This window comes from Cyrtonyx montezumae, unplaced genomic scaffold (genome assembly GCF_038088225.1).
Source record: "Cyrtonyx montezumae isolate F1298 unplaced genomic scaffold, pur_monq_1.0 scaffold_8, whole genome shotgun sequence".
NCBI lineage: Eukaryota > Metazoa > Chordata > Aves > Galliformes > Odontophoridae > Cyrtonyx > Cyrtonyx montezumae.
Window position 1 is genome coordinate 32,368,264 of NW_027072089.1, and position 14,587 is coordinate 32,382,850.

Sequence of the window (14,587 nt, forward strand, 5' to 3'; positions counted from 1 at the left end):
GGGCTGGGGAATTAGCTCAAGTGGTAGAGCGCTCGCTTAGCATGTGAGAGGCAGCGGGATCGATGCCCGCATTCTCCAATGCTTTTCATCCTCTTGCCTGGACTCTTTAAACCACGGCCACAGGGGCTTTATTGGTTGACCTCTGTGTGCCTGGTCTTCAGAAATGGAGAGGTCGAGAAAGCAGTTTGGTGAAGCATTTGATGGGGTCTGGATCAAAGAAAGTGATTCTCTGCATTTCCTCATCACTTGGGCAGTGGTGGCAAGAGCACTGTGCCTATTTTTGCAGTCTCAGTGTACAAAGAGAAAGGAGGAAGTGCAGTGAGGTGAGGAGCATGCCTGCAGGATGTTTATGGGTATAGTAGCCCTAATCTTGAGAGAAGACCTCAATGATTGTAGAGGTGTTTAAAATGAGTGGTGGAGTGTGTTTTGAGTGGAGCAAAGGAGAGTCATGTATTGTGATCCTTTATTTGAGCGTTCTCTGTCTGACACAAAACTACTCTTACTCTGGTAGCTCTGAGAGGAATGGTGCACCTTGAGAAAGCAGGATATGTGTTCAGAAGAAACGGCGATAACGTCGTTCTTAGAAGAAAGGAAAGGAGAATAATTTGGGCCTCAGGGACTGCAAATTTTCTTTGCTTGCAGGCTGTCCTGGAGTTTTGGTGGTAAAAGTCCTGAACTTCCTGATCTTAGTACCAAATATTTAGGGATGCACAGGTTGTGGAACAGATTTGCTCAGCTCTGCAAGCATGTTGATGTTGGAAACAATACTGATGTTCTGAGATAGCAGAGAATGCAGGTGAGTGGATGAATGACGAAGAGGTGTCTGAGGAGATGACAGAAGTGAGAGAAATAGGATGGAGCATTTCAAGGATTTGTTCTGAGTGTGACCCACCACTGAAGGCGTAGTGCTGTTGGAGGTGAGTGTGTCTGGGTGTGGAGTGGGAGCAGAGCCACTGTTGTGCTGTGTTATGGCCTTAGGAGTAATGTGGATGGAAGCATGAAGGGTGTGGTGCAGGGCAGGTCCCTGTGATTCCTTCGATAGCTCAGCTGGTAGAGCGGAGGACTGTAGGCTCCCTTGCACGGCCATCCTTAGGTCGCTGGTTCAACTCCGGCTCGAAGGAGTGCTCTTTTGCCTCTTGACCCAATTGAGTCTGCACCACAGGTGCCTTTTGGATGACTGGCCACGCATCCCCTATTGGATGGCATGTGAGGCTGGATTTCTGGTGGATTGTGGAGAATAAGATTTTCTGTGTTATTCTGTGTTGAAGAGAAGGCAGACGCTGTTGTTTTTGGGCACCGGTGTACTTGAAGGGAGCAGAACCATCAGGAAAGTGGGAGAGGTTGAGGCGTGAGCGAAGAAGGGCACCGGCAGGGCAAGAATTGTGTAAGGCCATGTGGGCGAGGGGTGGTACTGTGAGAGTCGAGTGGAGGTGAGGCAGACACTGTGGGCTGGGGAATTAGCTCAAGTGGTAGAGCGCTCGCTTAGCATGTGAGAGGCAGCGGGATCGATGCCCGCATTCTCCAATGCTTTTCATCCTCTTGCCTGGACTCTTGGCAGAATGGACACCACGGCCTCTGGGGCTTTATTGGGAAACCTCTGCGTGGTCTGGTCTGCAGAACGAGAATGCTTGAGCAAACTACTCCTTAATGTGCAGAATGTGGTCCTGATCAAAGAAAGCGGTTCTCAGGTTTTTCACATCTCTTGAGCAATGATAGCAAGAGTACCATGCCCACTTCTGGGGCCTTAGGATACAAAGACAACTTATTACCTCTGAATTTTGAAAACATCAGCTTGCCAGCATGCCAGCATGGCATTTTTATGGGGCTCTTGCACCTACCCAGCAAGGAATGTGTAGTCATTATGGAACTATCCATCCAATGGTAAAATAAGATTTTTCAGTGAAGCAAAGCAGAATTTCTTACTGTGCCAATGAGTATGTTTTCCAGAAGATAGGAGACAGCATTTTGCTCTGGAATTTGTAAGAAGATGAAAGAACAGTGATCCTCACTGAACCCTAGAGGTTCTAAGAAGGCTTGAAGAAACATATTTTCCCTCAGTAGGTCAACAAAGTAGTAGCACTGTGTCCACAGGGGATACCACAGGCCTATGTTTGTAGCCTGGCTTGAACTTTGTCTATCATTGCCCTGGAATCCTCTTAATAGCCAGATCATCTTAGAGGTGGAGAATGCCTTAAAATGATGTTAGCACAGCATGGTGTGATGAGCTAGGAGAAAATGTGTGTTTGTGTGGTCTTTTCCCAGTTGTTGATTGTGCTGGGGAAGCAGATGAGTGGATGATAGAGATGAGTGCCTTAGCAGAGGTCAAAAGTGAGAGGAGTGAAATAGGATGGAGAGTATTTTGGCAGTGCATGCCCTGTATTTAGGGCCACAGAGTGGAAGTATGAGTGAAGGCTGTGTTATTTTCGGGTGGTGCTGTTGGTGAGGTGGATGTGTGAAATGCCACTGAAGGTGTAGTGCTGTTGGAGTTGAGCGTGTCTGGGTGTGGAGTGGGATCAGAGCCACTGTTGTGCTGTGTTATGGCCTTAGGAGCAATGTGGATGGAAGCATGAAGGGTGTGGTGCAGGGCAGATCCCTGTGATTCCTTCGATAGCTCAGCTGGTAGAGCGGAGGACTGTAGGCTCCCTTGCACGGCCATCCTTAGGTCGCTGGTTCAACTCCGGCTCGAAGGAGTGCTCTTTTGCCTCTTGACCCAATTGAGTCTGCACCACAGGTGCCTTTTGGATGACTGGCCACGCATCTCCTATTGGATGGCATGTGAGGCTGGATTTATGGTGTATGGTGGAGAAGAAGATTCTCTGTGTTAGTCTGTGTCGAAGAGAAGGCAGTGCTGAACGTTTTGAGCACTGGTGTATTTGATGGGAGCAGAACTATCAGGAAAGTGGGAGTGTTTGCTGCGTGTGCAAAGAAGGGTACAGGCAGGGCAAGAATTGTGTAAGGCCAGGTGTGGAGGGTGGTACTGTGAGAGCTGAGTGGAGGTGAGGAGGACACCGTGTGCTGGGGAATTAGCTCAAGTGGTAGAGCGCTCGCTTAGCATGTGAGAGGCAGCGGGATCGATGCCCGCATTCTCCAATGCTTTTCATCCTCTTGCCTGGATTCTTTAAACCACGGCCACAGGGGCTTTATTGGTTGACCTCTGTGTGCCTGGTCTTCAGAAATGGAGAGGTTGAGAAAGCATTTTGGTGAAGCATTTGATGGGGTCTGGATCAAAGAAAGTGATTCTCTGCAGTTCCTCATCACTTGGGCAGTGGTGGCAAGAGCACTGTGCCTATTTTTGCAGTCTCAGTGTACAAAGAGAAAGGAGGAAGTGCAGTGAGGTGAGGAGCATGCCTGCAGGATGTTTATGGGTATAGTAGCCCTAATCTTGAGAGAAGACCTCAATGATTGTAGAGGTGTTTAAAATGAGTGGTGGAGTGTGTTTTGAGTGGAGCAAAGGAGAGTCATGTATTGTGATCCTTTATTTGAGCGTTCTCTGTCTGACACAAAACTACTCTTACTCTGGTAGCTCTGAGAGGAATGGTGCACCTTGAGAAAGAAGGATATGTGTTCAGAAGAAACGGCGATAACGTCGTTCTTAGAAGAAAGGAAAGGAGAATAATTTGGGCCTCAGGGACTGCAAATTTTCTTTGCTTGCAGGCTGTCCTGGAGTTTTGGTGGTAAAAGTCCTGAACTTCCTGATCTTAGTACCAAATATTTAGGGATGCACAGGTTGTGGAACAGATTTGCTCAGCTCTGCAAGCATGTTGATGTTGGAAACAATACTGATGTTCTGAGATAGCAGAGAATGCAGGTGAGTGGATGAATGACGAAGAGGTGTCTGAGGAGATGACAAAAGTGAGAGAAATAGGATGGAGCATTTCAAGGATTTGTTCTGAGTGTGACCCACCACTGAAGGCGTAGTGCTGTTGGAGGTGAGTGTGTCTGGGTGTGGAGTGGGAGCAGAGCCACTGTTGTGCTGTGTTATGGCCTTAGGAGCAATGTGGATGGAAGCATGAAGGGTGTGGTGCAGGGCAGATCCCTGTGATTCCTTCGATAGCTCAGCTGGTAGAGCGGAGGACTGTAGGCTCCCTTGCACGGCCATCCTTAGGTCGCTGGTTCAACTCCGGCTCGAAGGAGTGCTCTTTTGCCTCTTGACCCAATTGAGTCTGCACCACAGGTGCCTTTTGGATGACTGGCCACGCATCCTCTATTGGATGGCATGTGAGGCTGGATTTGTGGTGGATGGTGGAGAAGAAGATTCTCTGTGTTAGTCTGCGTTGAAGAGAAGGCAGACGCTGTTGTTTTTGGGCACTGGTGTACTTGAAGGGAGCAGAACCATCAGGAAAGTGGGAGTGTTTGCTGCGTGTGCAAAGAAGGGTACAGGCAGGGCAAGAATTGTGTAAGGCCAGGTGTGCGGGGTGGTAATTTGAGAGCTGAGTGGAGGTGAGGAGGACACTGTGAGCTGGGGAATTAGCTCAAGTGGTAGAGCGCTCGCTTAGCATGTGAGAGGCAGCGGGATCGATGCCCGCATTCTCCAATGCTTTTCATCCCTTTGCCTGGACTCTTTACATCACGGCTGTTGGGGTTTTATTGGGAGATCGCTGTGTGCCTTGACTGCGGAATAAGGAGAGAGAGCAAGGAAACTATTTAGTGAAGTATTCGATGAAGTCTGAATCAAAGAATCTGATTGTCTGTAGTTCCTCATCACTTGGGCTTTACTGGCAAGGGTGACATGCCCACTTTGGGGAAGTGCAGTAAGGTAGAGGAGCATGCCTACAGGATATCTATAGAGGCAGTGGCCCTTCCCCTGAGTGAAGACCTCAATTACCATGGAGTTGTTTAAAATGTTTGGGGAAGAGAGTTTTGACTGGAGCAAAGCTGTCTTTTGTTGCCACCATTTGTCCGAACGTTCTATATCTGATTCGAAATTACTCTTTCTCTCGTTACTCTGAGAGGAATAGTGCATCTCAATGAAGCAGGAGATATGTTATTAAAAATGGAGATAGCATGCTTCTCTCTTCAGGAGAGCAAAGCCAAATAAGAAGGGCTACAGGGACGGTAAATTTTCCTTGCTTGCAGGCTGACCTAGAGTTTTGGCTGTAAAAGGCCTGAAATTCCTTATCTTAGTACTAAAAATACCAGCGAGGCGGAGGTTGTTGTACAGATGTTTTCAGGACAGCAGGCTTGTTAAGACTGTAAAAAAGGTGATGTGCTGTGGGCTTTTTCAGGTTGTTCTGACACTGCTGAGGAGGCAGGTGAGTGAATGAATGCTGAAGAGGTGCCTGAGCGGGACTCAAATGTAAAAGGAATCTAATAGGATGGAGTGGGATATATTGCGGATGCGTGTCCTGTGCTTATGGCCACAAAGTGGAAGTATATGTGAAGGCTGTGTTATTTTCAGGTGGTGCTGTTAGTGAGGTGGATGTGTGACCCACCACTGAAGGTGTAGTGCTGTTGAAGTTGAGCGTGTCTGGGTGTGGAGTGGGATCAGAACCACTGTTGTGCTGTTATGGCCGTAGGAGCAATGTGGATGGGAGCGTGAAGGGTGTGGTGCAGGGCAGGTCCCTGTGATTCCTTCGATAGCTCAGCTGGTAGAGCGGAGGACTGTAGGCTCCCTTGCACGGCCATCCTTAGGTCGCTGGTTCAACTCCGGCTCGAAGGAGTGCTCTTTTGCCTCTTGACCCAATTGAGTCTGCACCACAGGTGCCTTTTGGATGACTGGCCACACATCCCCTATTGGATGGCATGTGAGGCTGGATTTGTGGTGGATGGTGGAGAAGAAGATTCTCTGTGTTAGTCTGTGTCGAAGAGAAGGCAGATGCCGCTGGTTTTGAGCACCGGTGTACTTGAAGGGAGAAGAACCATCAGGAAAGTGGGAGTGTTTGCTACGTGTGCAAAGAAGGGTACAGGCAGGGCAAGAATTGTGTAAGGCCAGGTGTGCGGGGTGGTACCATGAGGGCCGAGAGGAGGTGAGGAGGACACTGTGGGCTGGGGAATTAGCTCAAGTGGTAGAGCGCTCGCTTAGCATGTGAGAGGCAGCGGGATCGATGCCCGCATTCTCCAATGCTTTTCATCCTCTTGCCTGGACTCTTGGCAGAATGGACACCACGGCCTCTGGGGCTTTATTGGGAAACCTCTGCGTGGTCTGGTCTGCAGAACGAGAATGCTTGAGCAAACTATTCCTTAATGTGCAGAATGTGGTCCTGATCAAAGAAAGCGGTTCTCAGGTTTTTCACATCTCTTGAGCAATGATAGCAAGAGTACCATGCCCACTTCTGGGGCCTTAGGATACAAAGACAACTTATTACCTCTGAATTTTGAAAACATCAGCTTGCCAGCATGCCAGCATAGCATTTTTATGGGGCTCTTTCACCTACCCTGCAAGGAAAGAGCAGTCATTATGGAACTATCCATCCAATGGTAAAATAAGATTTTTCAGTGAAGCAAAGCAGAATTTCTTACTGTGCCAATGAGTATGTTTTCCAGAAGATAGGAGACAGCATTTTGCTCTGGAATTTGTAAGAAGATGAAAGAACAGTGATCCTCACTGAACCCTAGAGGTTCTAAGAAGGCTTGAAGAAACTGATTTTCCCTCAGTAGGTCAACAAAGTAGTAGCACTGTGTCCACAGGGGATACCACAGGCCTATGATTGTAGCCTGGAATGAACTTTGTCTATCATTGCCCTGGAATCCTCTTAACAGCCAGATCATCTTAGAGGTGGAGAATGCCTTAAAATGATGTTAGCACAGCATGGCGTGATGAGCTAGGAGAAAAGTGTGTGGTTGTGCGGTCTTTTCCCAGTTGTTGAGAGTGCTGGGGAAGCAGGTGAGTGGATGATAGATGATGAGTGCCTCAGCAGAGGTCAAAAGTGAGAGGAGTGAAATAGGATGGAGAGTATTTTGGCAGTGCATGCCCTGTATTTAGGGCCACAGAGTGGAAGTATGAGTGAAGGCTGTGTTATTTTCGGGTGGTGCTGTTGGTGAGGTGGATGTGTGAAATGCCACTGAAGGTGTAGTGCTGTTGGAGTTGAGCGTGTCTGGGTGTGGAGTGGGATCAGAGCCACTGTTGTGCTGTGTTATGGCCTTAGGAGTAATGTGGATGGAAGCATGAAGGGTGTGGTGCAGGGCAGGTCCCTGTGATTCATTCCTTCGATAGCTCAGCTGGTAGAGCGGAGGACTGTAGGCTCCCTTGCACGGCCATCCTTAGGTCGCTGGTTCAACTCCGGCTCGAAGGAGTGCTCTTTTGCCTCTTCTCTCAATTCAGACCACTGGTTTGTTCATTTGGACCCCTGGCCACAAATCTCCTACTTGATGTGATCTGAGGCTCAGTCTCTGGTGGATGTTGGAGAAGAGGATGGTCTGTGCTAGTCTGTGTTGAAGAGAAGGCAGGTGCTGTTGTTTTTGAGCACCGGTGTACTTGAAGGGAGCAGAACCATCAGGAAACTGGGAGAGGTTGCTGTGTGTGCAAAGAAGGGCACTGGCAAGGCAAGAATTGTGTAGGGCCATGTGGGCGAGAGGTGGTACTATGAGAGCCAAGGGGAGGTGAGGAGGACACTGTGGGCTGGGGAATTAGCTCAAGTGGTAGAGCGCTCGCTTAGCATGTGAGATGCAGCGGGATCGATGCCCACATTCTCCAATGCTTTTCATCCTCTTGCCTGGACTCTTGGCAGAATGGACACCACGGCCTCTGGGGCTTTATTGGGAGATCTCTGCATGTCTGGTCTGCAGAAGAAGGTGGAATCTTGAGCAAACAATTTGGTGAAGCATTTGATGGGGTCTGGATCAAATAATGTCTTTTTCTCATATTCTCGTCACTTGGGCAATGGTGACGAGAACGCCATGCAGACTTTGGGTCCTCTGTGTAGAATGACAACAAAGAAGTATGGTAAGGTGAAGAGGATGTTTTTTTGGGGGCAGTATCCCCTCCCTGAGAGAACACCTCAGTGACTATAGAGGTGTTCAGAATATGTGGAGCAGAGGGTTTTGAATCATGCAAAATGGAATCTCATGTTGTGAGCACTTATTTGAACTTTCTCTATCCGATATGAAATTACTCTTACTCTTTTAATTATGAGAATTTTTGTGGAGCTCAATGAATCCGGAGATGTGTTCAGAAGAACACCCTCCTGTTTCCTTGATTTTATAGTCTATGTCATCTCAAATACTGGTCTTTGACTTGATTTTTCCTGTTTAATGATTTCATTTGTGAGAGAGAATTAATTTGTAATTGTATCGGCATGAAAGTTAAATTTATAATTCTTGTCATGGGAGTGACCCTTTGCTCTCTGAATAGAGGGCTGTCCAATGTCTTACCTTGTATTCATACCTGGTAATTTTATGGAGGTTATAGAAAGGACATCTCCATATCTCTTGAGCTCTGTTTGGCATGAAGATGTTACTGAATAGAACATGATTGATTATTGAACGGATACCATTATTATTTTTTTTCCATATGTGTAGTCAAACAGTAGAAGAAGGCTTTTGTGTAGTTTTTTTATCTTGTTTTTTAGTAACAGCAAAATTAATAAAACCCTTTGCTATGTGGTCATAGCACAGGGAATTACACTATTTTTCCCCCTTTTTACCTATTACTGCTTCATCCAATAATGTTGTTATTTTGGAAATATTAGAGTTCATTTACTTTCTGAATAGTTTTTGCTTTGTTTACTAATAGTAATATATTTCATGTTTCTTCATCAATGTTTTGCATATTTGTATTTTTAAGCTACTCTGTAGGCTTAGTATTCTATGTCTTAAAGTTCTTATGATATTCAGTGTAGTTAAGTTTGCACTGTGTTCATTTTATCCTTACTTTTTAGTTTCTTCTAATAGTCTTACATATGGATATATTAATCTTATAGGATAAAATTACTTAATTGTTTTTCATACATTACAAAAATCTCTTGAGTGCTTTAGTATTAGAGAAAGTTTTTTCTCAGCACTCTGGTCATGTAAGAAAGGTATAGGATTTTTTTCATTTCTTCCCTAGAAATGCAGATTTTTTTTCACTTTGGGATTTATTGTCTAGAGAAACTGCCTAACGATTATTAAAAACATAAAACCCGTAATATCTATAGCTTTACTTCAACAATATATACTCTTGCATGAGGTATCTATTGTTTGAGGTTGAACTTGTGATTGGTTTATGCTTTTGCCTTTCAAATCTGGCTCTTTTCAATCTTCTGAAGAAAGCAGGAAATACTGTGTCTTTCTACATATTGCTTCATTGTCAGACTGGAAAGCTGAAGTCAATGGACAGTTTAAGTTATTATGCCTTTTTTTTTTCTAAGTAGGATAATTATTTTATTTTTATTTTTATTTTTGTAGGGAATTGAAGTTAAACAGATCTCCTTTGAAATTCTGTTGATTAAAAGCCCGTTAGCATTATCTGCTTGAGAAATTAGATTGTGCCAAACTCCAAATAAAAGCACAGAGAGGTAACTCTGTCATGTTTATTAAAAAGTAAATTTTGCCCTGGGCTGTGGTAGTATGATTAATACTGACTTAATTAATAATGGCAGGAAACTCAGAATCAGGTATTGCTGGTTTCATACCTTATACTAAAGAATACCAGTTCAGCAGCAGATTTTTGGATTAGCATAAATTAATCTATAATTAAATCAAATCTGTGAGACTGACTCATCATTTTATCTTGCAAATATTTACAGCTACTTCATTAAAAGTGAATCCCTTTGACATTTCCACTTTAGTCAGAAGCAGTCCTTTTTTTGCTATAATTACTAATAAAGATGGATAAAGCACTACTGTCAGTTTTACCACAGACTGTTGTGTAAATCATCCGTATTCATGTTCAGCATTAAACAAAGTTAATTTCATTCTACATTCTTCCATGACAACTCTCTTCTTTGGGGACTAAAGAAGGCCTCCTTCCCAGAATCTTAAACAGAGAAGCAACAGAAAGCACAAGGTTTGATATGGAAGATGGTTTCTGCATCTAGGCTGTACTACACAGGGGCACAGGAGGTGCATGTCATGAGTGAATTTGATACTGTAGTAAGTTTATACACCAGTGGTATAGTTATGCAAGCCAACAGAACCATGATATAGTTTTGTTTCCATTCTGCAAATAGTTTGGTCATCCATTACGGTTCCTGCCTCTGATGAACATATGCTTCTTGGGAAACAGAGAGAGAAACACAATTTGTTCAGAAACAGAGTTCCAGCAAAATTCAAGCTAAACAATAAAGTAAAAGCATCTATATCATAAACTCTTTTTCAGTACAAATACGTTCTTATATTTGACAGCGTGTTGAAGCTGAACCACTAGTACGCTGCAACGAAAAATGTCCTAAAGATGCTGTAAGAGATGTTTTACTACATTTATTAAGCCTCTAAATAAACTTCTGGCATATTTTGATGTCAAGAACATTTGTTTCACTGATGACATTTAATGTTCTTTCTCTTTTACTAGCAGCAGAACAGATTTAAGAGCAAAAAGAACGATAAAACCTTCTAGACTTACTTCTAGGCCTTGTTAAATTTCAACAATAAAATACATTTCATCATGTTGACAACTTCTGTTTGAGTAAAACTTATTTAAGGTCCTCCTTTTTCAAAAAAGAAATTACTTTGTCAGTGTGTTTCAGCTGTTAATTACACTCACTAAAACCAAATACCTCATTTTGGTTTATTGCTTAATTGGTTTTAGTGTCCGTCCTTCTGGTTTTGGTTATGTCTCTCTTCATAATCTGAAGAACTCCTTTGCGCCTAACATTATTCCTTTCCAAAGTCTTCACACACTGTAATCAAATATGCTACCAGCTTTTTAAATTTGTTTTTAATAATGTTGTTTTTGATAAACTAATAATAATTTAATAATGTTTAATAATGAGATAAATTACTCCTTCTATCTCTTAGTATAGTCTTTGAATCATCATGAACTTTTGTGCATAGGTTTTCAACATACTTTCAGAAAAGATGTTCATACAAGAACTGGATATGTTATTCTAGGGCTATGCTTCACAAAGATAGTCTTCTTTCCTTATCGTAACACTCTGACCTCTCATTTGTTTGGATTCAAACAGTTAAGACCAAGTGAACAAGGTTGCATTTGGGATGAAATCAATAGGTTCACAGAGAATCATCTCTGAACCTTTTCAGCCTCACAAAGGAGAAAGAAACTGTAACAACAAATGTCTGAAGTGGAAGTTACTCAAAGGGCTTTTACCATTTAAGCATGCCAGACACATAAACTTTCTTTGTCAAGTGTTGCTGCAAATAAAACTCAAATGTAAATAGTTACGCAGGTTCAAAGTGTCAGTATGTTTTCCCTTGCTTCATTGAAGTAGAATAAGCTACTCTGTGGTGAGAACTTGTATAACAATTCAACTGTGAAGAGTGGGTGTGTTGGATTAATTTAAGAAGCAACTTTGCTGAGTATGGATAATTTCTTACTTTGCAGTTTCAGACAATAACTCAGATGCAAACACCTCTGTTTGCTGTTGATTTAACTGGTCAATAACTTCAGTCTCAACTTAATGATATTAAAATCAACATTAGCTTTTCAACTGCTGACAATTTTAGCATTTTGACGAGTGATGAGCATTGAATCCCACAAAAGCAGAAGCTAAGTACAGAAAGGAAAAACTTCAGGAAGAAGTATGAATACAACACATGCACATCCAAAGTAAAATAAGTAAAAATAAAATAAATAAAGCATGATCTTAAGAATAATTTTGTTTCTAACTGTAAAAATGTAAGCAAACACATTCAGCATTATAGCTCTGTAACTCCTATGGGAGGATACTCCCAGTGTGTGCACGGCACTGCCTCAATTGCAATAAGAAAAAAAAATAAGTTGCTTGTGTTTCAGACACATCACAAGACACATCTTACATACCTGTAGGACTTCTTAATCTCATCATGTGTTGCTCCCTTCTCTAGGGCCAGGATTCCATATAATGCTTCCCCTGATGTTGACAAAGCACGTTGCCTTTGTTCAGCCATATTAGCGGTGCATTACCAAAGTTGCTAACAAAGAACAGAATTTAAAATTGCAGGGATTGCAAACATATATGGTAATATTTCTTAGAAAAAGTTAGAATAACTTATATGATTTACAAAATAGTAAAACTAAAATAAATTTTCCCTTCAATTGCTCTCCATTCCTTAAGAGATTTCAAAGTATTTCCCATACATAAGATGGGACTATCTCTACAGGGTGCTCAGGATGACTGCAGTGCCAACTTATGTGTCTGAGGATAGGTGAAATGAATCTGGATCTAGCAGGTATGAGCAAGTATGAGAGAGAACTCAGTTTTACAGAATATATTGTTCAGAATACAATACAGAATATATTGCAATCTTATCTATGGGAAATACTGAAGTCACTCAGAATCCTATCCTATTTGAAGCGTGGTTTACAATGAAATAATTTGGTCAGAATTCATGAGCTGGTTATATATCTACCATGGTAACTTTAATGTATAGTGCAAGTGAAAGCTTAGCACAAACTGACAGATTTAGTCCCCTTCAGATCTATCGTTCCTTCTTTCAGGTATCTTAGAGGTAAAGCATACAAACAAATGATTCTGCACTGAGTAGTCTCTGTTATCTACTTGCCATTCATAATTCATCCTTCTGGATTTGAGGAACCAAAAGTCTTAAAGCAAACCTAGCTAATGCTAGGTAATGACATGAAGAAACTCATATACAACATATTGTAAACACCAGATATAGACAACTGTAGTTCATAAAGAGAAAGCTGTGTTTCTTTGTTGGCAGACTTGCTACAACAAAATTCTCACTGCAACCTTTGGGCGTTGCACCTTTCCCAAAATGTTGATAAATGATCACAGGAAAAATCTAAAAATGAACTACAACTCCAGCTCTAAGAATTTCTCTGTTCGGTAAGACTACCCACTCTGATCTTTCACCCCTCTCACTGCTGAGCTAGAAATACTATCTTGCTGTTATTCATATATTATTTACTAGGCCACATTTTGGTTCAGAATCAGCCATGTAACACTTTCAAGCTCCTTAGCTTTGTTCAGTACTAGAAAGAAAAGCAAATACCACATAAACACATGCAGATATAATAAAGTGAGTAATACTGGTACATAGTATGTGATTTACTAAGCAACTTAAATTTACTCATATTTACTTTGAAGTTTTCTTATTGTAATAAGCTAATACAACTCAGGGTCTTGTGAGCAGCTGAAAAAAAATCCTTCCTAGGTTTAAGTGTCATACACAAGCTATCAACTAAATAGACCAAATTTTAATTTTTAAATTAAAAACTAGTAATGCCTTTATGTTCAAGCTTACAGATAGTAGTTACAATGCCACTTGGTAATAATATGTCTGAAACATATTTAACATAATCTTGGGATCTATCCTGTAAACATGGGAATCATGCGAAGCACATTGAGCATGATAATGCAAGAGGCAACGCTAGGCAACCGTGTAAAGTCACAGCTATAGAGGATTATTTAAAAATTCCATTACATGATGATGATTATCTACATGGCAACCCCAAAGCATAAAACAAAATTGAAGTTGTGATGGATGTTATTCTGAAGAAAATAAAGTAGTGGAATTTGTACCTTCCCATAAAATAATTTTTATGGCCAGTCAGCTATGGAAATTTAAACTCACGAGCCTAATCAGTCTTCTAGTGATTAATCACACTGAAGGTCTAGCTACTCAAAGTTATTGCTTACTTCTTTAAAGCAGTCCTATAAAATACTAAAAGGACTAGGAGATGACACTTCTCTAGAAAAAGTTATGCTCTGTAAATTAAGGAAGATTTAGTGGTAATAATTTTAGTACTAGATTCCTGATGGCTAAAATTGCATTGGAATACTATTTTCAGCCTTTGTATTTTCATTCCAGTACAACAGAGACAAGAAGATACTGTTTACTTCCTTGATTGACAGTAAGATAAAATTCCAATAACAATCTCAAGTCTCCTCAGAGAATGGAACCCCAGCTAACATTAACTTTTTCTGTGCAAATCATATACTAACCAAGATTAAGCATCTTACACAAGGGTTCTAATAACAACCTTTTATTTATTTATTTTTTTAACCAAACCCCTAACTTGTCTGGTTTTGCAGTGAAAACTAAAGCAAGGTGATTCAAATGACATACCTGCTTCAAATAGTGATGGAACAGTCTGGCATGTATAAAGTCACAACATCATCAGTTTGCTGTCTTGGTGTCTCTAGGTAAATATAATCCAAAAGGAAAGAAGTAAGTGCTACCAGAAGTCCTGTTCCACTGAAAACAGCTGCTGCTTTTCATCCTTCACATTCAAGGTTAAACAGGTCAGTGGAGTCTGATTACTCTTTTTGTTTGTTTGTCCAGTATCCGATTGGTTATCTCTCAGGAAGACCTATAAAAGAACGCATAAAACATTCATGAACCTAAAGGCTGGTATATCTGAGAGTTATTGACACGAAAAAAATATAGCACATCCACTTTTTTAGCTAGTTGTTTTTTCTGGTGCTTTACTCTTGATGGAATCTTGACTTTGTCTTTTTTTTTTCTTCTTTTTTTTTTGGAGTGAATATGTTGTTTATTTAATGATACAACAATCTTGCTCTAAATTTTCCTTCTTTGAGACCAG

General features: G+C 41.8%; 1 protein-coding gene and 10 non-coding genes across 11 annotated transcripts in view; 10 read left to right on the plus strand and 1 right to left on the minus strand.

Moving 5' to 3' along the window:
* DNAJC5B (DnaJ heat shock protein family (Hsp40) member C5 beta) overlaps window positions 1–11,964 on the minus strand; it is a 29,762-nt gene extending 17,798 nt beyond the window's left edge. The window contains exon 1 of the mRNA XM_065752775.1: window positions 11,858–11,964. Coding sequence (XP_065608847.1) covers window positions 11,858–11,964 — 107 coding nt within the window. The remainder of the gene's footprint in view (window positions 1–11,857) is intronic.
* Window positions 6–78, plus strand: TRNAA-AGC (transfer RNA alanine (anticodon AGC)). The gene has a single exon. It is a non-coding gene; the product is annotated as a tRNA-Ala (tRNA).
* On the plus strand, window positions 1,033–1,121 carry TRNAY-GUA (transfer RNA tyrosine (anticodon GUA)). Its single transcript is given in 2 exon segments — window positions 1,033–1,069; window positions 1,086–1,121. It is a non-coding gene; the product is annotated as a tRNA-Tyr (tRNA).
* TRNAA-AGC (transfer RNA alanine (anticodon AGC)) lies at window positions 1,452–1,524 on the plus strand. Its single transcript has one exon. It is a non-coding gene; the product is annotated as a tRNA-Ala (tRNA).
* On the plus strand, window positions 2,602–2,690 carry TRNAY-GUA (transfer RNA tyrosine (anticodon GUA)). The gene is given in 2 exon segments: window positions 2,602–2,638; window positions 2,655–2,690. It is a non-coding gene; the product is annotated as a tRNA-Tyr (tRNA).
* TRNAA-AGC (transfer RNA alanine (anticodon AGC)) lies at window positions 3,018–3,090 on the plus strand. The gene has a single exon. It is a non-coding gene; the product is annotated as a tRNA-Ala (tRNA).
* On the plus strand, window positions 4,045–4,133 carry TRNAY-GUA (transfer RNA tyrosine (anticodon GUA)). Its single transcript is given in 2 exon segments — window positions 4,045–4,081; window positions 4,098–4,133. It is a non-coding gene; the product is annotated as a tRNA-Tyr (tRNA).
* On the plus strand, window positions 4,462–4,534 carry TRNAA-AGC (transfer RNA alanine (anticodon AGC)). The gene has a single exon. It is a non-coding gene; the product is annotated as a tRNA-Ala (tRNA).
* TRNAY-GUA (transfer RNA tyrosine (anticodon GUA)) lies at window positions 5,571–5,659 on the plus strand. The gene is given in 2 exon segments: window positions 5,571–5,607; window positions 5,624–5,659. It is a non-coding gene; the product is annotated as a tRNA-Tyr (tRNA).
* TRNAA-AGC (transfer RNA alanine (anticodon AGC)) lies at window positions 5,988–6,060 on the plus strand. Its single transcript has one exon. It is a non-coding gene; the product is annotated as a tRNA-Ala (tRNA).
* TRNAY-GUA (transfer RNA tyrosine (anticodon GUA)) lies at window positions 7,144–7,232 on the plus strand. The gene is given in 2 exon segments: window positions 7,144–7,180; window positions 7,197–7,232. It is a non-coding gene; the product is annotated as a tRNA-Tyr (tRNA).
* Window positions 11,965–14,587: the final 2,623 nt, after the last annotated feature.